General features: G+C 42.8%; 1 protein-coding gene across 2 annotated transcripts; it reads left to right on the forward strand.

Moving 5' to 3' along the window:
* Positions 1-440: 440 nt before the first annotated feature.
* On the forward strand, positions 441-26645 carry eml2 (EMAP like 2). 2 transcript variants are annotated; one of them, XM_084559603.1, is made up of 22 exons: positions 441-865; positions 9653-9880; positions 9980-10097; positions 10198-10299; positions 17212-17240; positions 17506-17635; positions 17940-18089; positions 20670-20739; positions 21006-21116; positions 21222-21317; positions 21429-21563; positions 21654-21753; positions 22005-22159; positions 22344-22469; positions 22715-22846; positions 22951-23018; positions 23170-23258; positions 23348-23445; positions 23694-23781; positions 23938-24033; positions 24846-24976; positions 25980-26645. In XM_084559603.1, the coding sequence occupies exons 1-22, from the start codon at positions 676-678 to the stop codon at positions 26103-26105; spliced, it is 2568 nt and encodes an 855-aa protein (XP_084415729.1). In that variant the 5' UTR covers positions 441-675; the 3' UTR covers positions 26106-26645. The 2 variants fall into 2 exon arrangements, with proteins under 2 accessions (XP_084415729.1, XP_084415730.1); XM_084559604.1 differs by lacking the exons at positions 441-865; positions 9653-9880; positions 9980-10097; positions 10198-10299 and adding an exon at positions 12520-12697.

The following is a 26645-nucleotide window of genomic DNA, read 5'->3' on the forward strand; positions in this document are numbered from 1 at the left end:
CGGTACGCAGGGCAGACCGACGGGGGGAGTCAGTTAGGACGATTACCGGAAGATGCGAGGCTTTCTCTTCAAAATAAAAGCTCACATTAGAAACGTAGGGCTAAACATGATGGACGCGGCTTGCAGGAGATAAACTCGCTCAATGATTTAAAATGGAAGATATTATTAGAATATAAAATTATTGAAGCGTGCAATGTTTTAAGAGAAAGATTAGGCCATAATGAGAAATATGTAGGCTAAATATTTAAGCTATTCCTCATATTAAAAGAAGGAATAGACTCAGGTGATGAATGGGGAAGACTGGTATATTTCCTTTTCAAGTGTAGAAGTAAATGATAACGTAAAAGATAAAAACTGTGAGGAAACTAATGAAAATTGTGAATAGTATATAAATAAGTTAGCCTGTATGGATATAGGTGAATAAAATGTTTTGAAAATAATATTTTATGATTGAAATGTCCATATTGGCACCAAATCCCTCACCGAAAAATAATTTCCAAACGTCAAGTGGGTGTTTTCTGTTGTGGGGTGATCTTACTTTGAAAGCAGTAACAGGAAGCGCAGCTCAGTGCAGTGTGAGCGCTTGACGCTGACGGAGTGACTGAGGCAGGAGCGGGAGTAGCGGGAGCCGAGGCAGGTAAAGGTGTGTGTGAGGGTGCGTGTGTTTGCGTGCTTATGAATGTGGGGGACGCAGGCAGGGGTGACGGCGTGAAGAAGAGACGGAGAGGGGTGAAAGGAGGACAAAGGGCCCGAGCGAGAGGAGGAAGAGTTGGAGAGGGGGAAGAAATAAGGATGTCGGAGAGGATAGCTTCGTGTGGGAGCCTGTATGACAGCACCAACCTGCTGCTACAGTACTGCAACAACGGTGAGACGCACCTCCACACCACTGCTTTAGCCTTTTATTTAATTTGGAGCAATGTGTTTGGAAATATCACCAAAATAATAAGGAAATAGGGTCCATTAAACGTTTATTGTCTGAATTCAGCATATATGAATGTTAATTTACTCTTATAGGTATTCATTGTTTGACTATATATTTTATTTCTAATGGAAAATTATGGCATTTTTTATTCAAAGACACACTACACAGCCTGGGTATCACTTTGATATTTGGTGTAATTTCTTTAATCTAGATAGTATTGTGTTACATACATTAAATGTTTATTTTTTTCATATTCTTCATTTCTTTGGGTTGTTTTGCTTGCATTCACATGTGCAGTATGTGTTTCCTGTTGCCTGGTTAGCACTTTAAAGGCTATTTTTTTTCTTGACAGAATTGTTATTTTCCTAGAGTTCAGGCTGATATTTGCATTTTTTTAAATTAATTACCAGGTGTTATTGAGCCACTTCTGACATGACTGAAGTTCCCCTCTGTTCCACGGCTACAAGACACATTTCACTCGCCTTTCAAAACATGAAATGGAATTTGAATGATGTCCTCTGATGGCCATTTAGTTTCCTCCTCTCTTCTCCCCCGCTGCGTCGCCGTGCATCTCTATCTTGCCACATCCTTCTTAACAAATGCAATGCAAATGCACTTGTGCTGCTGCCATGCCAGATCATATCTGTGGTGACAATGGAGGATTGTGACGGATGCTCCTCTAGCTCTTATCGCGCAGCCAGGGGTGATGTGCATGTTAATGCAGTCAGTTAAATGCATGTAAACTGATGTTGTTATCTCAGAGGCGTGTGTGTGTGTGTGTGTACGTGTGGATTGACACACTGTCCCTGCAGTACTTCACAGACAGCCATATTGAGCAGCAGGTGGAGAGACAGCGAGGGGTCACGGGTGTCTGAGCAGAGCTGTTGATGTTTGTTATCCAAGATGTTGCACTCCAGCCATTTTCCGAACGTTGTGGTTTAAAGTCTCCCGCAGCTCCGCAGGTCAAAATGCTTTCAGTTAAACTGTTGGGGAGTCAAAGCTTCATGGCTCAGGTGATAGTCAAATTAAACTCTAAAATAAAACATTTAAAAAAAGGGTCACGTGTTAGCTTGTTGATCGACAGCTGGTCCTGCAGTGAGGCCTCAGCTGCTTAGCTTGGACGGTTTTGTCATGTGGATAATGACTAGCTTTTTTTTTTTTTTTTTTTTGTCTGGCCTTCAAAATAATTAAATTCAAAGTGTTTATTTTATTTTATTTAATTTCATGACAAGTTTAGCTTAATTTAAGACTTCCATGTCATTAACTCAGATTCCTGGTTCGCATGTGTAGATTAAGGAGGTTGCTGTCCTCGTTCATGTACAAGGAGCTGAGTTTAGTGAGTTTTAACTCAGAGCTGGATGAATTGGTGTTCAGAGAAATAAAAACATCTTGGTAAAGCTCTTCTTAAGTGTAGGAAAACAGGCTGTATGTGGCATTTCCAGCAACTGCATTGATGCTAAAGAGGGTCAGAGGTCAGAGGTCACGCTGCCCGGCTCGGTGAAGGATTCAGTCTCGGTGCTCGCTTTAACGTCTTCCTGCAGCTCTGCCGACTTCACATCCAACCAAACGCAGCTGATTTAAACACCGTAAAGCTGTGAAATCAGCCGCTTTACTATTTTAAGCCCGGAGCACGAGCTGTAACTTCATGACAGCAGGCGGGGGGGGGGGACGCAGCGGTGAAGGTGTGTTTTTAGTCATTTTTGCATCACGTCTTACGGCAACAAAGCTCAAACGGTTCTGCTGAAAGATGAGAGAAATCATTCGCACCCTCCAAAGGGCGTCCAGATCAGTGTCACCAGTGTTTAATGTTGAATTGTATCACTAAAACAGTAACGGTAAAAGGCGTCTTAAGAGTGTGAGGTGGTCAAATTGATGCTGAAAGCAGGAACTAGGCAGTCGGGATGCAACACTGAGGTGCCTCACTCTGTTTGTGAAGGAAGATCAAGTGACTTTCTTCTCATTTTGTTTGTACCTTTCCAACCGCCTCCTTTCTCTTCCTTTCTTTTGCTCTGTCTGTCTGTCTGTCTTCGTCTGCCATCTGTTGCCTCGCTGTAACCAGAGATCCTCCATCCTCTCCTCTGACACCTGGTCTCATATCGAGGCAAAACCCGTTTGCTTGCCCCGTGTACAGTTTTTATAGTTTTATTGTGCTCTGGTGCAGCCACATGTTCTTTCTTCTTTTTCATGCAGGGCAATATAATGAGCCACATTAGCATTTTTTGTTCTGTGTGGACAGGCGTCATGGATTTATCTAAACTAAACTCACACAAACTGGGACTCCAGGCTGCTTTAACAATCTTGCACAAATGATATCATGGTCATGCTGGTGCTTATTCTCCTAGCATTATGAGAAACATTTAAAATAGATCCTGCAGTAAGTTTATACATGCCCGAGCAGATCACAGATTTAAGTCGTCACTGGTCATAGATTAAAATTTAGTACACTTTTCTCAGACATGTTGTCTTTGGCGTCTGCAGGAGGTTTGTAAAGGTTTGGTTATGGTTGTTTTTTACACCAGGAGGCCGAATGATGCTCACATCTAGAATTTGAATTGTCCGTGAACCATTTTCCTCTTTGCATGCTTATGCAGCGTATTTAAACATCAGCATGTCAAAAGGATGCCGCTGCAATCTCCGTGTCACATCAGTGCGTGATGACATCTGGACCGTAGTCACAGTTTAAAGAGACGCCGTGAAACCCGCCGAGTAGCATCCAAGCGGCGCCGAGTACAGGCTGTTCCTTCAGCTGAAGATTGAGACGAGTGATGGCTGAAGCAGTGTGTGGAGTGGTGCAGCAGCAGGACCCGTCAGTCAAGGCTTGTTGTGCTGCTGCACAGCTGTGATTCATCTTTGTTTAGCGTCGATGAAAAGAAAATATTACACTGGAGTGAGCTGAAAGGAAGGGTTTTAACTCTGTGGCTCTGTCTGGATCTTATCTTATCGAAGACGTTCATCTTTTAGTTTAATTTCAACCACAAACCAGTTCAGTCATTTGATTTGTGCAGATTTTACACCTGAGGCAGTGCTACATGTAGGGATTCAGCTGTGCATTAATACCCGTCTGTGAGCAGTTACAGCAGCAGGATATGTGATTTTATTCTTTCAGGGACAATGCACACTGATTAACATCACTGTGAATGTGCCACTGTAGCCAAAATGGGCTAATCTCCAACCATTGTTCAACTAGCCAGATGCTACATTGGTAATTAAATCAACAGTTGGAGCTAGCGCAAGGGAGGAGGAGAGAAACACAATTAAATAAAAAGCATTCAAAGAAAAAATATATTCTTGGCAAACAAGTGAAATGATCGTTTGTCATTGGTTTGAGAGAAGAGGGATGATGCAGAACATTGCAAGATCAGTTCTTTCCACAATAAAATTGCATCCTGTCATTTTATTTATATGCAGATGTGGTGTGTAACCTTTCTGTGAGTGTGTGTGTGTGTCACTGATCCTGGAGTAGTTTGGCTCTGCAGCATCTCTTCCTGGTGGTGCCTGGCTGTACAGATGCTGATGCAGAGTGTGTGTGCGTGGCCCTAAGCCAAGCCCCACCCACTCTGACTCTATTCTCTCTGCCTATAGCTAATGAGACAGGAGGAGGAGGAAGAGGAGGAGGAGGAGGAGGAGGAGGGATGTAAGGGAAGAAGGAGCAAAAGAGGAGGGAGAAGATGGGGAGGGATGGAAGGAGGAAGAGGGAGTGGTCTGGCAAGCAAGGAAGAGAGGAGGAAGTGGAGGTGGAGGAGGAGGAGGGAGTGGTTGTTGATGTGTGTGTGTGTGTGTGTGAGAGAGAGAGAGAGAGAGGCAGAGATACTGTGTGTAAAAGAGAGAGAGAGGGAGTGATCCAGCACTGGCCATGGACAGGGAGGGGAGGGAGTTAGAGTCCAGAAAGCCTTTAGGGGACGGAAGAGTGAGACAAGTGGACGACCTGACTGACTGGCTGTTAGCTCTGTGGACTCACTGACTGACTGGCTGGTTGATTGACAGGAGGAGTGACCAGGCCCTCAGCGTGGCACAATGGCAGGTAGGCAAGACGAGCTCCACCTTCATCACTATTTCAGCAGCCTTCAGTTTTCTTACTGCCCTGCGCCAGCCTCCCATTGTCCAGCTCACAAACACACACACAGGTACACAGCCTCTGCATTTCATCATCCATATCCCTCCATCCGTCTTCCCTCCATCTTTTTTCTTTACTCCCTCCCCTCCGACTCCTCCCTTTGTGTCTCCCATCTCTCCATCCATCCCTTCTTTCTTCGGCCTCCACACTCACTGGTTATTCTTCTACTTCCTGATTGCAGCCATGTGTCTGTGTCAGCGTCACTTCAGCTGGTTTTTAAGTAACGCTTTGCGGTGATGTCTGTCTGAGCAGGGATGGAGAGGGAAGTTAGCTTGTAATATAAACTGTGTGTGTGTGTGTGTGTGTCGCCTGCTGAATATCAAGTAGACGTGGTTTATTAGGAGAGTAATGAAATGCCACTGAGGTGTAACCACTGCTACTGTGTGTGTATGTGTGTATGTGTGTGTGTGGGATAACTCAAGGGCAAACTGAAAAGCATTTGGCGCTGCAGAGCTTTTAAACAGGTGTCCTGACAGCAGAGGAGATGAAGGTGAACCCTGCTGATCTCTCCATCTTTGATCGCTCTTTCTCTTTCCCTTTTCTCTCACTTGTTTTTTTTTTTCTTAGTCTGTAACAAAACAGTGATACCGGTAAGTTTTGGCATGTCACAACAACAGAATGAAATGTTCACGTCGTCATGTTTTATTTTGCATCTTTACGTTCTAGTCTGTGTTAACTCTGCGGCTCATTATTCAAACGTCGCCCTCTGTGTACCTGAAGTTGTGAACATTATAAATGAAAATTAAAACACAGGAGCGGTACAGGTTGATGTAATGTCCTTTACACTACACGCTGCTGCAACACTACACATTCAGCCACTGTGGGGTAGATAAAGGATTATCTAATCTTATCTAGTCATTTCCATGCTAACATGTTAAAGTTAGCATAGCATGGCAGCTGGACTGGACTGATGCCAGCTGATCCAACTCTGGCAAGTAGAGCCGAGGGATGTGTTAAAACCCTCTGGTTTAAGGAACAACTTGGCCTCTCCTCCGCTGACTTCATTTATTTTTCATGCACCAGTCAAATCAAAAGTAAATATATCTTTAGTTTAGTGCCGCCACAGTGCAGCTGATTAAGTGTCTTGTAATCGAGGAGATATGTATGTTTTATAGTCCACAGATGAGATTTGAATGATTGTAGACACAGACGCATTCATGTGTGTTTGCACGCTCCGTTAAGTTTGCATATTGGTCTCTGCAGTTTAGATAAACACCATGATCGCAGTCATCAGTTAAAAATTAATAATTCTTCTCGCTGTGCTCCCGCCTCCTCATCCTTTCTCCGTTCCTTTCGCTCTCGTTCTCCTCCCACCTACAGTCTGTCCTCTCAGTTAATAACGGTTTCTTTTTGCTCACTCTTTCAGTTTTATTTGTTTACTTTGGCTTCATCTGATCAGTTTGTCCACAACAAGTTATGTAAAACAACCAAATGAGTGTTCAAGAGATGAGCTGTGGTGGTTTCTCTCCATCATCTCTGTCATTACCAGATGCATTTTGTTTTTAACCTTTGCATCGATTCTGCATGGACGTTCAGATCGTATGATCAGCGATGACGTGGTTTTAGAAAGCAGCAGCTTTTTTTAGAATAAAGGGTGATTCAGTGAACCACCTTTGAAACTCTGACCAAGGTCTTAGAGAATCCGACATATTGCTGCTGGTTCGCTGGACAGCTCCGTCATGCAAATGCCCCCCGAGCTTGATGTTTGCATGTAAATCTGAAGCTTTATTTCCCTGTGACCCCTTCCTGTCTCATTTGACTGTGAGATATGATCCGGTGACAGTAACAGTGCTCCCTGTGTCCCCGGCTCAGTTTACACCGCTGAGAGTGTTGAATTGACTCGTGCTGACCTGTGAAACCTGTGAAATCCCCCTCTTTTTTTGAAGTTGAGACAAAGAGTGTGGCTTAAAAATAACAAGGAAACGGAAGGAAATTCACCGTCCTATGAGTGTGATGAGTTGTTGCCTTTTGTTTATTTTTAGGTTATCTGCGGTTATGCAGCTTTTTTCTTTTTAGCATCTGTTCTCTTCTGACAGAAGTGTAGTTATTTACAGACAAATGTATTTTAAAGTTGCTGATCCTGCAGATATCGGTGACTGGTGACAAGATTCAGTACTTTTAAATGTGGTGTCTGAATGGAAAAACCTCTGTGGTCATAATAACAGGATTCCCACCTCACCGTTGCATCAGATGCCATTAAATGAAGACTTAATTGACAAGATGTACGTCGATTAATGAGGAATCCCCACCCTAACACGTGATATTTACCTGATATCTGCTGCCAGCTTGAGTTACAGTCTGTGTAGTATCAGACCAACAGGGCAGTAGCAAATATGCAGGAATCATATTTTTCAGAAAGGAGATATCATCACCCTTTTGTCTCAGTGGTTGTAAGACTGTGAAACCTCTAGCTAGCAGACTCTTGATGTGTATTTGTGACCATGAGGACATGTTTGTGGCAGGGCTAGCGTCATGTCAGAGCTCGAGATGTTCTGTCCAACAGGAAAAACAAAAAAAATAGTTTCTGATTTAATCACTTGTAATCTTGTTGATGTAGGCCGCGGATGAATAATCTGCACTGGGCAGTTTGCCCGCTTGATAATCTGGTCAGCCGTTGATGAGGTCATTGTGGAAAGAGTGAAAAGAGTTCAGGATGAGAGGAATAAAGGCAGCAGAGCACAATTCAACAGAAAAACAATGCAATAAAATGTGGGAGTGCAGAGTTGATGATTTCAGTCACATTACATTCAGGAAAGCCCTCCTCGGAAACCGTTTGAAAAGGGCTGGCACTTCCAAAAAGATATTTGGCAGGCGACTGGATGAATCATCTGTCGCTATCGCTGTCCATCATCATCAACATCAACCGAACAGATCTGTGAACAACACGACATAGAATGAGTGTCAGAGAAGAGACTGAAACACCAACCCACAGTTTGAAAGCTATTTGGTTAGCATGTTAGCAGACACTTCTTTAAATTAAAGGCAGGCGATTACACGGCACAGTGGCGTGGTGGTTAGCACTGACGCCTCACAGCAAGAAGGTTCCTGGTTTGAATCCATTGGCTGACTGGTTCCTTTCTGTGTGGAGTTTGTATGTTCTCCCTGTGTCTGCGTGGGTTCTCTCCAGGTACTCCAGCTTCCTCCCACCGTCCAAAGGCATGCTGGTTAGGTTCATTGGTGATTCTAAATTGGCCTGCGATAGACTGGAGACCTTCGCAGGACAAGTGGTTACAGAAGAAGGAAGGAAGACAGGCAGGCAAAGGACACTGATTGATCTGAACCATAGACTGTAGATAAAGTGGACACCATGACAGCTCTTCAAAAGTGAGCTCCCCCTGGTGGCTGGCTACAGTATAGGTCATAAGCTTCACCTCTTCTATTTTAGTGGATGGGACTTAAGTACACGTCAAATAATATATTAATGATGATTTCTGTTATTTTTGGTAGTTAACACAACAAAGGTGTTTGTTCAAGTGTCCATTTTTCTGAGAAGTTTAGTTTTAGTTATTTGACGCTATAAAAACAGGATGTGACATCATCGTGATTGACAGTTGGCATTGACAACTGCTCAATGAAGCTGTCCCGTGGGACTGTAAGAGTAGTGTAGTGTATAATATGTTTGTAATGGGCGCAGTGTTAACCAAATGTAAACGCCAGCGTGTCCAGAGGGAAAGTGGGCAGGTCATCGATTAAATGGCTCCACTTTCAGATAGTACTGATCAGACTCTGGGTTCAAACTCGAAAGACGGGATCAGTGTGGCCAATGGGAGGAAGTGGAGACGCGTTGTCCATTTCTTCTTTGTCTACGATCTGAACTATTGTGCATCAATGGGTAAAAAAAAAGATCTTTCAACCAGTGCCGCTCATGTTTTGAAAACACTTCCAGGCATCTTTTAAATCTTGATGCTCACAGATGTAATAAAGACAACAAAACTTTATTTCTCTGTTTGCACCTTTGTCTCCATCCGTCTCCTCTTGTAGTCTGTCTGATCTCGCTGGTCTGATTGTTCTTTTTTTTTTGTTTTCCTTCTTTCTCTTGGGCTCATACGCTGAATCTAAATTATTTAAACCAGCCGAGACTCTTTTATGTTTTTATTCCCCCCTGAGAAACTCAAAACCTCTCATTCACAAAGCAGCAGCAGCAGCAGATATCCATAACACTCACCAAAAGCAGCCGTTTGTGTTTACGTCGAAGTAAATGGTTCTGAATGTTCACGTTTCCAGGCGTTCATTATTTTTTATTTTCATTCATGCACATGGGCCGCTCCATAAACATCTGTCCCTCACATTTACAGTTAACTTATATTTTATAGCCGTCACTGTTGCTAAATGCTTGTTGCTCTTTCAGCTCTAGCCCTTCATATCACTATCATCCATCAATCAAACATATATTTTCTGTTATCTATTAAGGATGTGATATAGTTTTGAGTGGAGTATTCATTTACTTTTCTAAAGCTTGTCCTACAGGCACCACATTGCAATTTTATTTGCAATGATCGAAGGTAAAACAATGTCAAACGCTCATCGTGTTTCCTTCGCGCCTGCTTCTTGATTCAGTTAAAGCTTAGATCTGAACTGAAGCTCTCTGTCGCCCCCCCCCCCCCACCCCCGTCCAGATGACACGGTGTCAGCCAGCAGCAACATGGACATGGAGGACCGGGTTTCCCACCTGGAGCAGAGGCTGCAGCTGCAGGAGGACGAGATCCAGCTGCTGAAGTCTGCTCTGGCTGACGCCCTGCGCCGGCTCGGTTACTGCGAGGAGCAGAGCCAGGGGATGCAGCCGGGGGGCGCCCACGCTGGAAGGAGGTCTCTGGCCTCCACGGCTCCAGCGGCACCTACCAAAGGTGAGTAAAGCAGCTGGAGAAAGGGGAGTGAAGGGTTTAGCTTTCCCGTCAGTGTTCCTGTGAAGCTGAAACACGTTGCTGGGGTTTCTCACCTTTCAGTGCGTCAGCTCCTGCAGGCTCTCCCCTCCAGACCTCTGAGCAACGGCTACGTTCAACAGAAACGCCTCCTCTCCTCCCCTTCATCTCCAAAGAAAGAGGTGCTGCAGTCCATTAAGAGGTATCACAAAAGGGAAACAACACATTTTCTACACAACAGTTTGCATTTTAGCACTCTGTAGTACATTTACACTGAAGGTTACTCCTCTCCTCTCCTTTAGAAAGAGTATGTCCACAGAGCGTCTCACTCTGGTCAGGAGGGAGATGGCAGCGGAGAGTCGGAGTCGAACCACCTCCTCCAGCAGCTCCACGGGTGGCAAAAGGTAACAGTCCTCTATTCTGGATAAGGCGCTTTATAAAGAAATACTCTGAGCACGTCCTGGTAGCCGGGGGATTTCCCAAAACTCAGTGATCCATAAAACAAACAGACAAAAAGAAAAAAGTCAGATGGAACAAAGAAACAAAACTCTCTCCAGTGTTGCCATGAAAACAAACTGCCTAACAAGCTCTGAGTCTGTGTTTGTGTTCTGTAGGTCAGCAGGGCTGTGGAGGAGCTGAGTGGGTCGCTCAGATTGTTGTAATGAGCTGTCTTACCTCTGTCCTCTGTCCTCTGTCCTCTGTGTGTAGGCAGACACAGCCACTGTCAGTCTGAACATATTCTGTGTTTGTCAGATGTAGAAAAGAATGAGGTTGAGTGAGTGTTTGTGTCAATTAATACTAATTTAAGACTTATTCGAGAGAACAGAGTCCATTTGTTGTGGCCTGTCTCTCTCGCAATGCATGCTGGGATCTGGATTGCCCCTTGTGACCCTGACAATGAATGAATGAATTGAAACAAAACAAAAACATTATATAAACGTACAGTGATTTTTAGGTGTCACAGTACGTTCAGTGTTTTAATCCTCTCATTGATAATATTTCTAAACATACAGTATAAGTACATATATGTGATACTGTATATAGTGAGACTTCAGTTATTCAGACTGACTCTGCTTTGCACCAGTTGTTGAACAGTCAGCTCTAGATGTCACCATGAATTAGCTTTAACAGTTAATGAGCTGCTGTGAGTCTGATGGACACTGAAGTATCCACGTGTCACAGTCAAGTGAACGCATCATCAGTGAACCAGCACAGAGGAAGGTCATTGGTCAGTTATTAAAAACACAAACACGCATTTCAGTCTTTGTCTTCCTGACTGTCTACGTATGTCTTCTGTTACACGTTATACATCTGTCTCCTGACTCTGTCTTTGATTTCATTGCTTTTTCATTTTCTACACTTTTTTAATACTTTACTTTCCTATTATTTTATCTCCTTTTCTTTCGTTTCATTACCTTCACTATTATTTCATCTCCTTTCCTTTCCTATTATTTCCTTTCCTTACCTTTACTATTATTGTATCTCCTTTCCTTTCCTATTTCATTTCCTTCACTATCATTTTATCTCCTTTCCTTTCCTATTTCCTTTCCTTTCGTATTATTTTATCTCCTTTCCTTTCCTTTCCTTTCCTTTCGTATTATTTTATCTCCTTTCCTTTCCTTTCCTTCACTATATTTTTATCTCCTATCCTTTCCTATTTCCTTTCCTTTCCTATTTCCTTTCCTTTCCTTTCCTATTTCCTTTCCTTCACTATTATTTTATCTCCTTTCCTTTCCTATTTCCTTTCCTTTCGTATTATTTTATCTCCTTTCATTTCCTTTCCTTCACTATTATTTTATCTCCTTTTCTTTCCTATTTCCTTTCCTTTCCTTTCCTTTCGTATTATTTTATCTCCTTTCCTTTCCTTTCCTTCACTATATTTTTATCTCCTTTCCTTTCCTATTTCCTTTCCTTTCGTATTATTTTATCTCCTTTCATTTCCTTTCCTTCACTATTATTTTATCTCCATTTCTTTCCTATTTCCTTTCCTTTCCTTTCCATTCGTATTATTTTATCTCCTTTCATTTCCTTTCCTTCACTATTATTTTATCTCCTTTTCTTTCCTATTTCCTTTCCTTTCCTTTCCTTTCGTATTATTTTATCTCCTTTCCTTTCCTTTCCTTCACTATATTTTTATCTCCTTTCCTTTCCTATTTCCTTTCCTTTCGTATTATTTTATCTCCTTTCATTTCCTTTCCTTCACTATTATTTTATCTCCATTTCTTTCCTATTTCCTTTCCTTTCCTTTCCATTCGTATTATTTTATCTCCTTTCCTTTCCTTTCCTTTCCTTCACTATAATTTTTATCTCCTATCCTTTCCTATTTCCTTTCCTTTCCTTTCCTTCACTATTATTTTATCTCCTTTTCTTTCCTATTTCCTTTCCTTTCCTTTCCTTTCCTTTCCTTTCCTTTCCTCTCTTCCACTCTCTACTTTTCTCCACTTTTCCTACCTAAACTCCAATCCTTTCCTCTCCCTCTCTCTCCCTCTCTCTCTCCCTCTCTTTCTGCTGATGGGTCATATTTCCAATGGTTCTAAGTATGAGGGGAGGTGTGTTTACCGGGTAGAATGGGAGGGGGGGCGTGCCTGCATGGTCAGGAAGTGGTCTCTGATTGGCTGAAGTGGTCTTCAGGCTGAGCTAAAAGTTTGCTGAGTGAAGGAGGAAGTCGGTGTGTTGCTGTGGCTGTAGGACAGGACAGAAACCGCTCCGACTGCTCACCACTGTTCACCAGTGTTCACCACTGTTCACCACTGTTCACTCTTCCTCTAACGGAAACACTGCAGACATGAAGAGATCGTCCAGGTAAATAGCTGCTTAACAACGGATAGTCAATGACTGACAGAGAAGCAATGAGCAGAGGGTTTATGTTGGTCTGGTGCTGCTATTGATTCATTGCATAGAAATGATGTTTTTATAGTGAAGGGAGGTGTGTAGCTTTAGTCTTTGATCAGAGGGTTGAATTTAAAGTTAATCTAAAGTGATTTCTTAGTGTCACGCCCAGTTAGTTCCTTGTGAAGTTTGATTCAGCTGGTAAAATGCAGTCAGGCTGTTTTTGTGAGTTTCATTTTATGAAAAGTCAGTTGTGGTTTTGTGTAGAACAGGACAGCCTGGGGAAGTGGAGCTGTTTTTATGAAACAGTTGTCACGCAAGCCGTCGGATGCCGTGTGTCTCTCCGTCTGCAGGGATGTGGGTGACTGTGGGGAGGGGCGGCTGCATAGTTACATGAATAAAACAGAAACAAGAGCCAGCTGTGTTAGTGGACCACAGATCAGATAGCAAGATGGCACATCTGAGGAGACACAAAAATACTGAAATGTGTCATTTGGAACACATTTAAACTTTTAATTATGTGGTTTAGAGCGTTCACCTGCTTAAAAACTAAAATCTAACTTTTCTAAATGACTTTTTTCAAGTCTATCTGTCTTATCTTGGGCTGAATGATGTGCCTTTTTAAGTGTCACAAGGGTTTCTTTTGTCTTTGAGCTTCTCACGACAGAAACGAACCAACGTGCCGCAGACATTTGTGTCTGGTTATGAAACGCAGACTCACAGTTAGAGGGTGCGATGAGGAGATGTGAAGTGACGGATCAGTCGGCAGATCTGTCAGATAACTGATTATTCTGTTAGAGCTGGACGGACTCTGGCAGCAGACGGGACACAAGGACACACAAAAAAAACGCATGTTCTCCTCTAACTGTACTCCCGCTGGGTTTATTTGCATTTGGCGGTGCAGCAGCAAATTGAGAGTCCATGCAAAATATAGTTTCATTTAGTTTGGTTTTTTTATAACAGGTTGTGGCAACAGACTGGAGGCTGTGTTTGCTGCAGGATCATATATAACGATTGCTGCTCACTCAGCTCGGCTTGCAAAACCACTGATAACATTGATCAGACCTCCTGTTTAACACACTGACCACGTATCGGATGGCCGACAAGAATTCTGCAGCACAGTCATTAACCTGTTTAACATGTCTCTGTCGTTTTGTCTTCGTTTAATTGACATCACATATTCTCTTATTGCTGTTGTGGTGTGAACAATACATTTGAAAAGTTAGGAACAACAAGAATAAATAACGTTGCATGAGTCAGATTGAACTGACGAAGAGAAACGATGAAAAGATGCTGAAAAGACTGACATCATCTCTTTTATCAGTCAAATCCACCTCCCCCCGCTTTCACTCTTTCTCCCTATGTGGGTTTTTCTGTCCGCACACCACAGTCACTTCAGAGGCAATTAGTCCGGTGCGGTTTTGTCTTGATGCATTATTTATTTATTTATTTATTTTAAAAGTTGAGTGTATTGTGAAGAAAATCAGACATGCTTGTGTCCATTAGCTGCAGTGCTTCAGGCGTAATGGACCAGGAAATGGATTAACAGTTTTCCACAGTTCAGGGGGCCTGCGAGCCATTAGTCAAAACCTCAACGTCCATTTCCTCGCTGCCTCTGTTGCTGTAATCCCTCTCAGCTGTAACATTTACCAAATAGTTGATGTGAAAAGACAAGAATTGGTCGTAACCGCTGGAAACTTTTTAAGCTAATAGTTTAAATTTGGACAAAATGATCTGCAGCAAATTAGCTAAGTCTGAGATCATCAGTTACTGTAACTGTCTGCTGTTTGAAGGCTGTTCTAATCACCTGTAAAGTTATATCTGGGCAAGGTTGAGTCAAATTTAAGTGCAGGAGGAATTATTCTTATTATAATTAAGGAGAATTTAAGCCAGCTCCCTGCAAAGAATCCTCGGCTCTTGATGACACTTTCCTGACATGATGCAGGATTGTGCAGAGGAACCTTTTAGGATAGTTGTTGCTCATTAGTCTCATCTAATTCTTACAAGAGCCCTTTGTATTGTCTAAGCGCAGGCAGCCAGAAAATACCAACAACACACTCAGTGCTGCATGTTAATGAGCAGTCTGTTTGTGCATTCCCTCTCCCTGGAAACCCGGTGACTTGGACTGCCTCCGCATGGGTTTTACACACAGAGTTATTTCACCCTGTCCGGCTGCCAGTTACCCACAATGCCCTGCAACTAATTACCGGTTCTGGATCAATCTTGTTCTGCTATTGGCCAGAACCAGGCCACACCTCATCTTCCCGGCAGACACACACACACACACAAACACACACAGTTCAAGAGACAAGAGGGCCTTTATGTGGTGACTTTAAAGAGCCGACACCCTGCCTGGTCTCCTCCAGCTCTCCAGAGACCCGACACACAGCACGCAGGTCCTCAGATCAGTCGTGTGTTTGCTCTGCAGTCGGTCTTTTAATCTTCCTCAGGCGCTGATGTTCAAACGCACACATGAAAGCTCTGATCTTGTTTATTTAACTGATTACGGTTCTTGTTTCTTGCCACGTGTGCCCCTTGTTAAATCGCTTAAATGAACGCTTTTAACTTGAGAGCTCAGAGAGATGCGTCCGTGTTGTGACTCCGTTAACTCCCAGTTAAACAAATGTCACAGCAGGTAGATACACAAAGTTCATCCTGTTATTTTAAAGATGTCCCTGTGCAGACAAACGTTATATTTACATTCAGTGTTTCTCACCAAAAATGAGACCTGAGTTTTCATTTTTAGATTGTAATTTCCTCACAGTGCATAAGAAGTGTGTTGATGATGAGGACGATGTTTTCTCTCCACCCTTCCTCTGCTTTTGCTTCCACAGAAATACTCAGGAAAGTCAACTCAGGCTCTTGACTCTCTCTGTTGCTGAGCAGGAAAGAAACGGCCTTTATCTTATCAGGCTTTACTATAGCCGCTGTTGCCACGGTGATATCCACCTGTCGGCTGAGGCAGCGCATCAACATCCTGATAATGTGACTGGTTGACAGCATCCTGACAGGTCAGGCTGAGTGGACAGTGTGGGCACTTCTGATTGGCTGACGGACGGCTGATTCAGGGACACGTTGACTCAGCTGCAGGTTCTGATTGACGGCTCTAATCATGGGTTTTGGCAAAGTGGCTGACTCTGTATCTGTCGTTTTAAATTTAGTTATCCAACTTTAAATTATTAACGTGGAACTCTTCCCGTGTGTCATCTGTGATTCTGCACCGCCGCCTGCGTCGCTGAGCTCCGTGTTTACTCATGTTCAACAGATACTGTGTCCAACAACTACAATAAAGACGTCTGTTTACTTTACGTCCGCTGGCTTGAGTAAAGCCGCTCGTCTTTATTAACCTGCATGGACAGCTGCATTAAAGAGCTTTTATTCGTCTTCTCTGTTCATCAAAGAAAATCTGAACTTTGTTAGTGGACAATGCACAAAACCAAACACAAAGAAATATGAATTAAGTTGCAGAGGCTTTTTATTATATATTGCCAGGGGGAACATGTGTCTTCACTATGATCGGCATGATATCAATAGAAATAATAAAGCCATAAAACTTTAAAGGAAGAGAACTCTTTGTACTTGTTTGTTTTCTCTACTGAGAATTATTATTATATTTTCCTACTTTCCCCAGATTAGATTTAGAAAAGAAATGTAAATTAAATTGTGGTCTGCCTTTTTCAGTGCAGCCTAAACAGATAACTATACCTAATAATTATAACTGGATTATGTAAATATGAACCAGCTACTGGGTTTGTTTGCCAAACACAAGGGAGGGAGTGAATTATCTTCTGTGAATGTGAAATGAATCTAGTGCATGTTCTGTAATTGTTTCCTTTTACATCTTTAGGAAGGTTTCTAGCAGAAAGCAGGGATGTTAAATATCGGCCACGTTGTTGAAGACATGCTGCTGCTGCTGCTCTTTGTTATTAAAAGATTTCCATGTGCTCCAGATGTAGTGTTTCCAGTCTTCTCCTGCCTGTTGAGACACAGGTTTGAGCTGTGTCTGCAAAGATTCACCAGGCATTTAATGATAGCTGGAAGTCGAGGTAGTTTACAATTTAAGTTTGTAAATGATGGTCATGTTTCTCTATGTTGACTGAAAACGCCATATCAGATCCTGAGGAGCCTAAATGCATCATCTCAACCTCAGGAGGTTAAATGCTGATTATATGATGCACGGCCTGCCTGTGTGTTTCTGCTGACTCTGAGCTTTGTAGCTCGTCCGTGGACATCGCTGCGGTCCAGTTAAACTGAGTAACGAGGGAATAAATCATTTAGACTAGAACAATGGAATGGAATGGAACAACGTCTCGGGAGCTTCGGAAAATCCTTGCATTATGTACGCTGCCTATATTGTTTGATGCACTTAAATGGGGCCTCACAGCTTCTTCCATCATAATGAGTGGAAGTCAGAGCCTGAAGCTCATTAAGCTGCAGGTCAGTTTTCAAAGGAGACGGTTCGTCATCTTTTCTTTCCTCTGTTTCAGCAAATCCAAAGAATGCACCTTCAATGCAGGTAAATATTATTTTATTTGCTTTTCAGTTGTGTGTATTTTGACTGCATTAATTATTATGTCTTACCCTCCAACTGCTTCCATTATTTAATGTGCTGTATTAAGAGGATGAGCAGTCTCTGACTTGTGAAATGCAATTATCCTCCATTAGTTCCTTAATTACTCAGGAGGGATTTTTATTACTGTCATTTTCAACTAATATTTCTCGTTTATGAATATTAAACTTCTATTTGAGTGATTTCTTTTCCCTCTCGCTCTCGTCAACAGAGGACGGCTACGTGAGGATGTTCCTCCGAGGCCGTCCCGTCACCATGCACATCCCCGACCAGCAGAGGGAGGGCTACAGCCTCGACCAGAAGGTGGCGGTACCGGACCACAAGCTCAAACTGCAGTGGGTGTATCCTTGGACCTGAGAGAGAGAGAGAGAGAGAGAGAGAGACAGTATGAGCAAACTAATAATGAACCAGGACGGAGTGGATGAATGAATGAGACGTTAATTCATGCATGGATGGACGTATGTAATTATGTAAAGTGACAATGGAGCTCTGAACATTGAATAGTATTTTAAATTTTGCAGTTTATTCATCGATAATTTAGCAATTGTAAAAACAGGGGCCTGGGTCACCAATTTATTGTCTTAAGCAATAATATTAATGTTCCATCCAGCTTCAGCCATCTTCCCTAACTTAAGCCTGGACCAGGTACGGCTACCGCGGCCGAGACTGTCGCTCCAACCTGTACCTGCTGCCTACAGGTGAGATCGTCTACTTCAATGCGTCCGTGGTGGTGCTGTACAACACGGAGGAGCAGCAGCAGAGACACTACCTGGGCCACAACGATGACGTCAAATGGTGAGAGAAGAGAAAGCTTTCATATTTAACAAGGCTGTGCAATCTCCTGCAAGGAATTTCTTCTCCTGTTTGAGTCTGGTTCAAGTAAAGAGGACGAGGAGGATGTAGAGAGAGATTAGATTCTACTTAAATTATTTTTCTTCTAGTTAGAGACAAAAGACAAGCGTTTCAAGCTGCCGTCTCATCGTTTCTGTGTTTATCATTCATGAAATTTGCGGTTTACTTAATGAGCACGGATAGACACCCTGAATGAGCTCTGCTGCTGGAACAACTGGGACGTAAACAGTAAACCCTCCTGGGGCTCGCTGGGAAAGCTCCTCATCTCTGCAGGGAAACAATCATGCTCCGCTCTCCCACGCAGTCATATTGAGTTCTCCGCTTCTGCTCCAGCTTTTATTTTATTTTTACACATGAAGACAGTCTGACTTATATTGAAATATATTTGTTTTTTATGTTTCAACAATTTTTATTGACTTTTTAACAGTGAGTTAAACAGACATACAAACAATAATAATAATGAAAAATGAGTAAATGAAAAGAAAGAAAAAAAATAAAAAATAAAAAAAAAAATAAAAAAATAAATAAATAAATAAATAAATAAAAATAATAATAATAAAATAGAACTTAGAGTATCTTGCATATGCACATATTTATGTGTACATAAACAGAAAATAAAGTAAAGAATTTATGCAACAAAATGGTGGTTACATTATACAAACAGTGATAACCAACCCACCCTCCTCCCACGCCCTCCCGGACCCCAAGAATATACAGGTCCTTCTCAAAAAATTAGCATATTGTGATAAAGTTCATTCTTTTCCATAATGTAATGATAAAAATTAAACTTTCATATATTTGAGATTCATTGCACACCAACTGAAATATTTCAGGTCTTTTATTGTTTTAATACTGATGATTTTGGCATACAGCTCATGAAAACCAAAAATCCCTATCTCAAAAAATTAGCATATTTCATCCTACCAATAAAAGAAAAGTGTTTTTAATACAAAAAAAGTCAACCTTCAAATAATTATGTTCAGTTATGCACTCAATACTTGGTCAGGAATCCTTTTACAGAAATGACTGCTTCAATGCGGCGTGGCATGGAGGCAATCAGCCTGTGGCACTGCTGAGGTCTTATGGAGGCCCAGGATGCTTCGATAGCGGCCTTAAGCTCATCCAGAGTGTTGGGTCTTGCGTCTCTCAGCTTTCTCTTCACAATATCCCACAGATTCTCTATGGGGTTCAGGTCAGGAGAGTTGGCAGGCCAATTGAGCACAGTAATACCATGGTCAGTAAACCATTTACCAGTGGTTTTGGCACTGTGAGCAGGTGCCAGGTCGTGCTGAAAAATGAAATCTTCATCTCCATAAAGCTTTTCAGCAGATGGAAGCATGAAGTGCTCCAAAATCTCCTGATAGCTAGCTGCATTGACCCTGCCCTTGATAAAACACAGTGGACCAACACCAGCAGCTGACATGGCACCCCAGACCATCACTGACTGTGGGTACTTGACACTGGACTTCAGGCATTTTGGCATTTCCTTCTCCCCAGTCTTCCTCCAGACTCTGGCACCTTGATTTCCGAATGACATGCAAAATGGATACACCATGTGGACCACTGAGCAACAGTCCAGTGCTGCTTCTCTGTAGCCCAGGTCAGGCGCTTCTGCCGCTGTTTCTGGTTCAAAAGTGGCTTGACCTGGGGAATGCGGCACCTGTAGCCCATTTCCTGCACACGCCTATGCACGGTGGCTCTGGATGTTTCTACTCCAGACTCAGTCCACTGCTTCCGCAGGTCCCCCAAGGTCTGGAATCGGCCCTTCTCCACAATCTTCCTCAGGGTCCGGTCACCTCTTCTCGTCGTGCAGCGTTTTCTGCCACACTTTTTCCTTCCCACAGACTTCCCACTGAGGTGCCTTGATACGGCACTCTGGGAACAGCCTATTCGTTCAGAAATTTCTTTCTGTGTCTTACCCTCTTGCTTGAGGGTGTCAATGATGGCCTTCTGGACAGCAGTCAGGTCGGCAGTCTTACCCACGATTGCGGTTTTGAGTAATGAACCAGGCTGGGAGTTTTTAAAAGCCTCAGGAATCTTTTGGAGGTGTTTCGAGTTAATTCGTTGATTCAGATGATTAGGTTAATAGCTCGTTTAGAGAACCTTTTCATGATATGCTAATTTTTTGAGATAGGAATTTTGGGTTTTCATGAGCTGTATGCCAAAATCATCAGTATTAAAACAATAAAAGACCTGAAATATTTCAGTTGGTGTGCAATGAATCTAAAATATATGAAAGTTTAATTTTTATCATTACATTATGGAAAAGAATGAACTTTATCACAATATGCTAATTTTTTGAGAAGGACCTGTATTTGTTTTTTAACAAGGAAGTGGGGACAAATGATTTCTCCAGTTGCATTTACTTTCATTTACTGTATTTCTATCTGAATCAGTCATTTGAATCAAAAATCAAACTGTTCTCTGGTATTTTAAACCTTTTCCAAAAAAAAAGAGAAAAAAGCCAGAAGCAGCAAAACAAATTACCGTGAAGTAATAATTCATATTTCTTTATCTTTTTAGCCTGAGTGTGCATCCTGACATGGTTACCATAGCAACGGGGCAAGTGGCTGGGAACTCTAAAGATGGAAAGGTAGTGTGAACATCCCACTTACATCCTTCTACGGTTCTGTTTTCCTCAGTTTACTTATTACATCTCAGATATTTAAGGTGTATCCACGAGGAGTTTTAAACTTTTGAAGGGAGAAAAACCTGGACATTTTTTATTTTTTTTTTTTATAAAGGACAGAGGACAGAGTGCCTATTGGTTCACTTCTAATTCTGCGTTAGAATTTCTGTTTCTGGTCATCGAATAAGTTTAACGCATCTGTTTCTTTGTCTGTGTCCTCGTCCGTTCAGCTGCTCGCTCCCCACGTTCGAGTCTGGGACTCTGTGAGCCTCAACACGCTCCACGTGATCGGGATGGGCGTGTTCGACAGAGCCGTCACCTGTGTGTCTTTCTCTAAGTCGGTGAGCAGCATCCCTTCCTGTAGAGTTTCCTCATATCAGGGAAATAACTTGTGATTCACAAAAACCTCTAATTTATTTATGCATTTATTTATTTATTTATTTCAGAACGGCGGCACCTTCCTCTGCGCTGTGGACGACGCCAACGATCACATCTTGTCAGTCTGGAACTGGCAGAAGGAGAAGCAATTGGCTGATGTCAAGGTACTGTGACCCTTGACCCTCCCTCCCCCTAACTAGTGGCCTTAACTCTAATAGTCTAACAGTACACATGTTCCTCAGAGCAGTAAATGATTGTGCCTCGTGTCCCTGCAGTGCTCCAATGACTCTGTGCTGGCCGCCGTGTTCCACCCCATGGACACCAACCTGATCGTCACCTGTGGAAAATCTCACCTCAACTTCTGGACCATGGAGGGCAACACGCTCACCAAGAGGCAGGGCCTGTTTGAGGTAGAGATACAGCCTCACTAAAAAATACTGTTAGAAAGGTAGAGAAAGTGAAAACCGTCTTACTATCGCTGTCTCTGTCTTTTTCTCTAGAAACACGAGAAACCAAAGTATGTCTTGTGTGTGGCATTTGCTGAGAATGGAGACGCCATCACCGGAGACTCCAGTGGAAACATTTACGTCTGGGCCAAAGGTAGAATCTACAGTACAAGTCACCCTGATCCCAAAGATTTAAACTGAAGCTCAGTGAAGCACACAAATCTTGATGCAGAAATGTTGAAATAATTATATACTCCACTAATAAACTATAGCCATAAAAGGAATCACCATACCTGGATAAACACAACCACATGTAGTTTTCTTTTTAAACTAGGTAATTAATTCCGTCTTCACTTTGAATCTATCAGAGACCGTGATGTGTTCTGATCGCCTGTGTTCTTCCAGGTGGTAACCGCATCAGTCAGGTGGTGTCGGGGGCCCATGAAGGCGGCATTTTCTCCATTTGTGTCCTGAAAGACGGCACCATGGTGTCTGGAGGAGGGAAAGACCGCAAGGTGGTGCTGTGGGACCACGACTACAGAAAGAAGTCTGAGATGGAGGTGAGAGTGCTGAACTGAGCAGTCGTGAGATTTGGGGAGAGATTGAGACGGCAGTTAGCATTCGCAAGCGTTGTAGATTTACCTACAGGTCTACCTTTGTTTCAGTTCCAGATATAAAGTGTGTAAAACTCTTTCTTTGACCCCGTTTGTGTTTGTGTGTGTGTGTGTGTGTGTGTGTGTTCAGGTTGGTGACTCGTTCGGTCCCGTTCGGGCTCTGGCTGAAGGTAAACCAGGAGAACTGTTTGTAGGAACCACCAAGAACGCCATCATCAGAGCCGCCTTCCCTGATACTTTAACTCCTATCGTACAGGTATACACACACATAAGGCACATTTCTATAAAGATGATCAGCCACAACATTATGACCACTGACAGGAGAGGTAAATAACATTGACCATCTTGTGACAGTTCAGTGTTCTGCTGGGAAACTTTTGGACCTGGCATTCATTGGTGTGGATGTTACTTAGACATGTAGCCTAAGAAGGTGGTCATAATGTTATGCCTGATCGGTGTATATGTTGATAGCAGGTGGTTAATTTTGTTAATTTGTCACAGGGTCACACAGATGAGCTGTGGGGTCTGGACGTCCATCCCTCCATGGAGCAGTTTGTGACCTGCTCCCAGGACAAACTGGTTCACCTCTGGGACACCCACTCCCATCAGCCCCTCTGGAGCAAGACCATCGAGGTGAGGAGGGACGAGGAGGACACATTAAGAACAAACCGGACAGCACTAGAATACGATTAAATAATAAAAACCATAAACACTTTATTCTCTGTGCTGTGCTTCAGGATCCAGGGAGGTCTGCAGGGTTCCATCCCAGCGGGGCTGTTGTGGCTGTGGGCACCATGACTGGAAGGTCGGCCTCTCAGACATATTGTTCCCACAGTTACAGTTCAGAAGACTGAAATATCTTCTGTGCTTGTACTTGTGCTAGTTCCCACTCAAAGACACCATCTGTGTCATCTAATGGTCCTTCTCCCCTGATGACTGTCCCGTGTGTGTTGCAGGTGGTTGGTGCTGGACACCGACACTCGGGATCTTGTTTCTATGCACACAGACGGCAATGAGATCATCTCCAACGTCAAGTACTCTCCAGGTAAAACATCAGCTGTTCAGCTCCAGACATACTGTCACGGTGCAGAGCTGCTGCCATTTCTGTTAACTCTGTTCTCGTTGTGCGCGCAGATGGCAACTTCCTGGCTGTTGCTTCCCACGACAACTTTGTTTACATCTACGCTGTGACGGAGAGCGGCCGAAAGTACAGCCGCGTGGGCAAATGCACTGTAAGTATATCTTCACTTCAATAAAAAATAAAGCCAGATATAATTATTAAAGCAACTGGTACAGCTTTTAGGAGTCAGTACTTGACTTTGCACTTTAATTAGAAGTATTAAAGGAGAAGACTCCCTCCAAAATAAGACCAATAACAACAGAATCTGACTTTCCCAGAGAGTTTTAAGTACAATAAAATATAAAATGTAGTGAATAAAACTCAAACCTTCATACTCTCTGTGTTCACCCCCTCTCCCAGGGCCACTCCAGCTTCGTTACCCACCTGGACTGGTCCAAAGACAGCCAGTACCTTGTGACCAACTCAGGAGACTACGAGATCTTGTTCTGTAAGTCATCCTCTTCTTCTCTGCTCAGATACGATGTGTAGCTTAACCTGTAGATTTATCATAGCTGCACTGCTGTAAGTATTCATCCTAAAATAAGAAATGTAAAGCAAACATCCCAGAGCATAATAAAAGATTTCTTTTTCGTTTTGTTTTCAGGGGAGGCATCTAATGGAAAACATGTGACCAACATGGACACAGTGCGCAACCTGGAGTGGGCCACGTCCACCTGTGTGCTGAGCTTCAACACCTTCGGTAGGTCCAGAAAACACACCCTGTGTTTTTATCTGACACATCCATCTGCAGCCAGGTGACCCATCACATATAATATTAATATGAAACTAAAACCACTGACAGGAGAAGAGAATAACGTCAACCATCTTGTGACAGTTCAATGTTATGCTGGAAATGGATGTTACTTAGACATGTAGCACCCACCTAGACCAGACCAGGCACCCCCCCCCCCCACCCCATAGCAATGACACTCCTTGATGGCAGCAGGATGCAGCCTGACACAGACACGCACACAAAAACACTTTAGGAACAACTAAAAAAAAAAACATGAAGAACAGCACAAGGTGTTGACCTGGCCTCCAAATTCACTAGATCCCAAACTGATCAAGTATCTGTGGGATGATCCACAGAGGCCCCTCCCCTGAAAGGCCCCCCCACCACTAACAGCATTCTGCTGCCAGACACCACAGGACACCCTCAGAAGGCCCATGTCCATTCTCTGATGAGTCACAACTGTTTTGGAGGCACAAGGGAGACCTACACAATATTAGGAAGGTGGTCATAATGTTATGCCTGATCGAAGTATTATGTGCATTATGGGGTCAGTTCTTGTTCAGCGTAGCTGCACTAAAAAACGATGCACATTTGCATTTAGATGTTTAGAAACTTTAAACTTTACAGTCTTATATTTTGTAGTTAATCCTGCTGAAACAACACTTTCATCTTTCTAGATTTTGTCTTGTCCGTTCAGTAGAACATGAAGTGAATATCAGTGTCTGCCTGTCTATCGTCAGCTCCCCCGTCGTCTTTCTTACCCTTTTTGTCCCTCTCAGGAATTTGGCCAGATGGAGCGGACGGCACAGACATCAACGCTGTGTGCAGGTCACATGATGGATCCCTGCTGGCCTCTGCTGATGACTTTGGCAAAGTGCACTTGTTCTCCTTCCCCTGTTCTCAACCAAGGGTGAGTCCTGTGTTCACTCACAGTTAACCACTTGTCTGCATGTTTTTTTGCACATTTTTTTGCACCTTTTTCAAATGTTCTCTGCTTCCTGCGCGCACACGTTGATTTTTACTTCAGAGCCGAGCGGCAGCGCGGTTCATCTCCAGCCAACAGTTGTCGTTAAGTGATAATGACCACGGTGAAAGCCAATGAAAGCTCAGCAGAAATAACAAAATACTTAACCACACAGTGTTTAGTATCACATTACCAGACCTATAATGCTCACAATTTCTACCAGGTGTTTATTTTGTGCTTACGACCCAGTCCAGCCTGTTAGACTTCTGGTTTTTACAACTTTTCAGCCCAAACCATTTAAGTAGTGTTGTAAACTTAATTGTCCGTTCAGACAAACTGGCTCCCATTAGCCCAAAAAAAACCAACAACTCAGAAGCTGCAAATAGTTACAGCATGTTTTAAACAAACTGAACGTTTATACATGCATGTGGTGGCTCAAACCAGATCAGCTGTTTTGTATGTGCAAAAATTATACATTATGCATCCAGAATCAAGAATACTTTATTGTCATTATGTGAGAACATAATGAAATTTTGGACGGTAGCTCCTGGATTAAATAGTGCAAGTATAGAAACGGTAAAATAAGCACTATAGGAGTCAAATAAAATAAAATAAAAATAGAGCTGTGCAGATATGTCTAGTCAGCAGCAAACCTTACACTGTGCAAACACTGCATGCATAGATTTTGCTTTAACATTTGTTGCTGCAGTGAATCCGTGAAGGTTCCTGAGCTGATGCATGTCTTAGGGAAAGAAGGAAGCACATGAATTAAACTGTTTTTGCCAAATAATTGACAGATCTGACAGATTTCACTCAGGTTGCACATAAATTCACAAACCTTTGCAGCAGACGTTAGATGGCACATAAAGTTATATTTTAAAAAGGAAGAATTTGATAACTCAGTCAACTTGACCACGACCCTCCTCTTCTTCATCCCTTGCATGTACAGGCTCCAAGTCATGAGTACGGTGGCCACAGCAGCCACGTGACCAACGTTGCCTTCCTGCACGATGACAGCAACCTCATCTCCACTGGCGGGAAAGACACCAGCATCCTGCAGTGGGTGGTTGCTTAGGCAGCATTATCCATCCATCCGCGTATCTGATCCGGGGACCAGCATCATCTCTGACCTGTCACCTTCCTCCGACCTCCAGGGGGCAGCACCTCCTCTGTGCCTATTGGAAATAAAAAAAATTTAAAAAAAACGCAAATACACAAAACTGGTCCGACACACCGAGTAAGATGATGAGCATCACTGTAATAAATGGAAGTTTCCTGCTGTTTGTAATAGAATGTAGAGAAAACGACGACAGGAAGTGAATCTTATCTGTTCCCAGAAAAAAAAAAAAAAAAACAAGCAACTGCTGCAACTCCACCCCCATCTGGATATGTTGCTGGTGGCAACCACACAATAAACCTGTGATTTTAGCATTAGTACTAACTGTGCCTAAACTGTATTTATTTTAAACCCCTTTAATGGGAATTCCATCTATTTTAAATTACACGTTTGCCGGCAAGTTTGAGCTCCTTCATTTCAAATCGGTCTGCGCTGTTGAGACCACCATCACCCTGTAGGAATAAAAACTGACAGATAATAAAAGCAGAATGGCATGGA

Source organism: Chelon labrosus, assembly GCF_963514085.1.
Source record: "Chelon labrosus genome assembly, chromosome: 13".
NCBI lineage: Eukaryota > Metazoa > Chordata > Actinopteri > Mugiliformes > Mugilidae > Chelon > Chelon labrosus.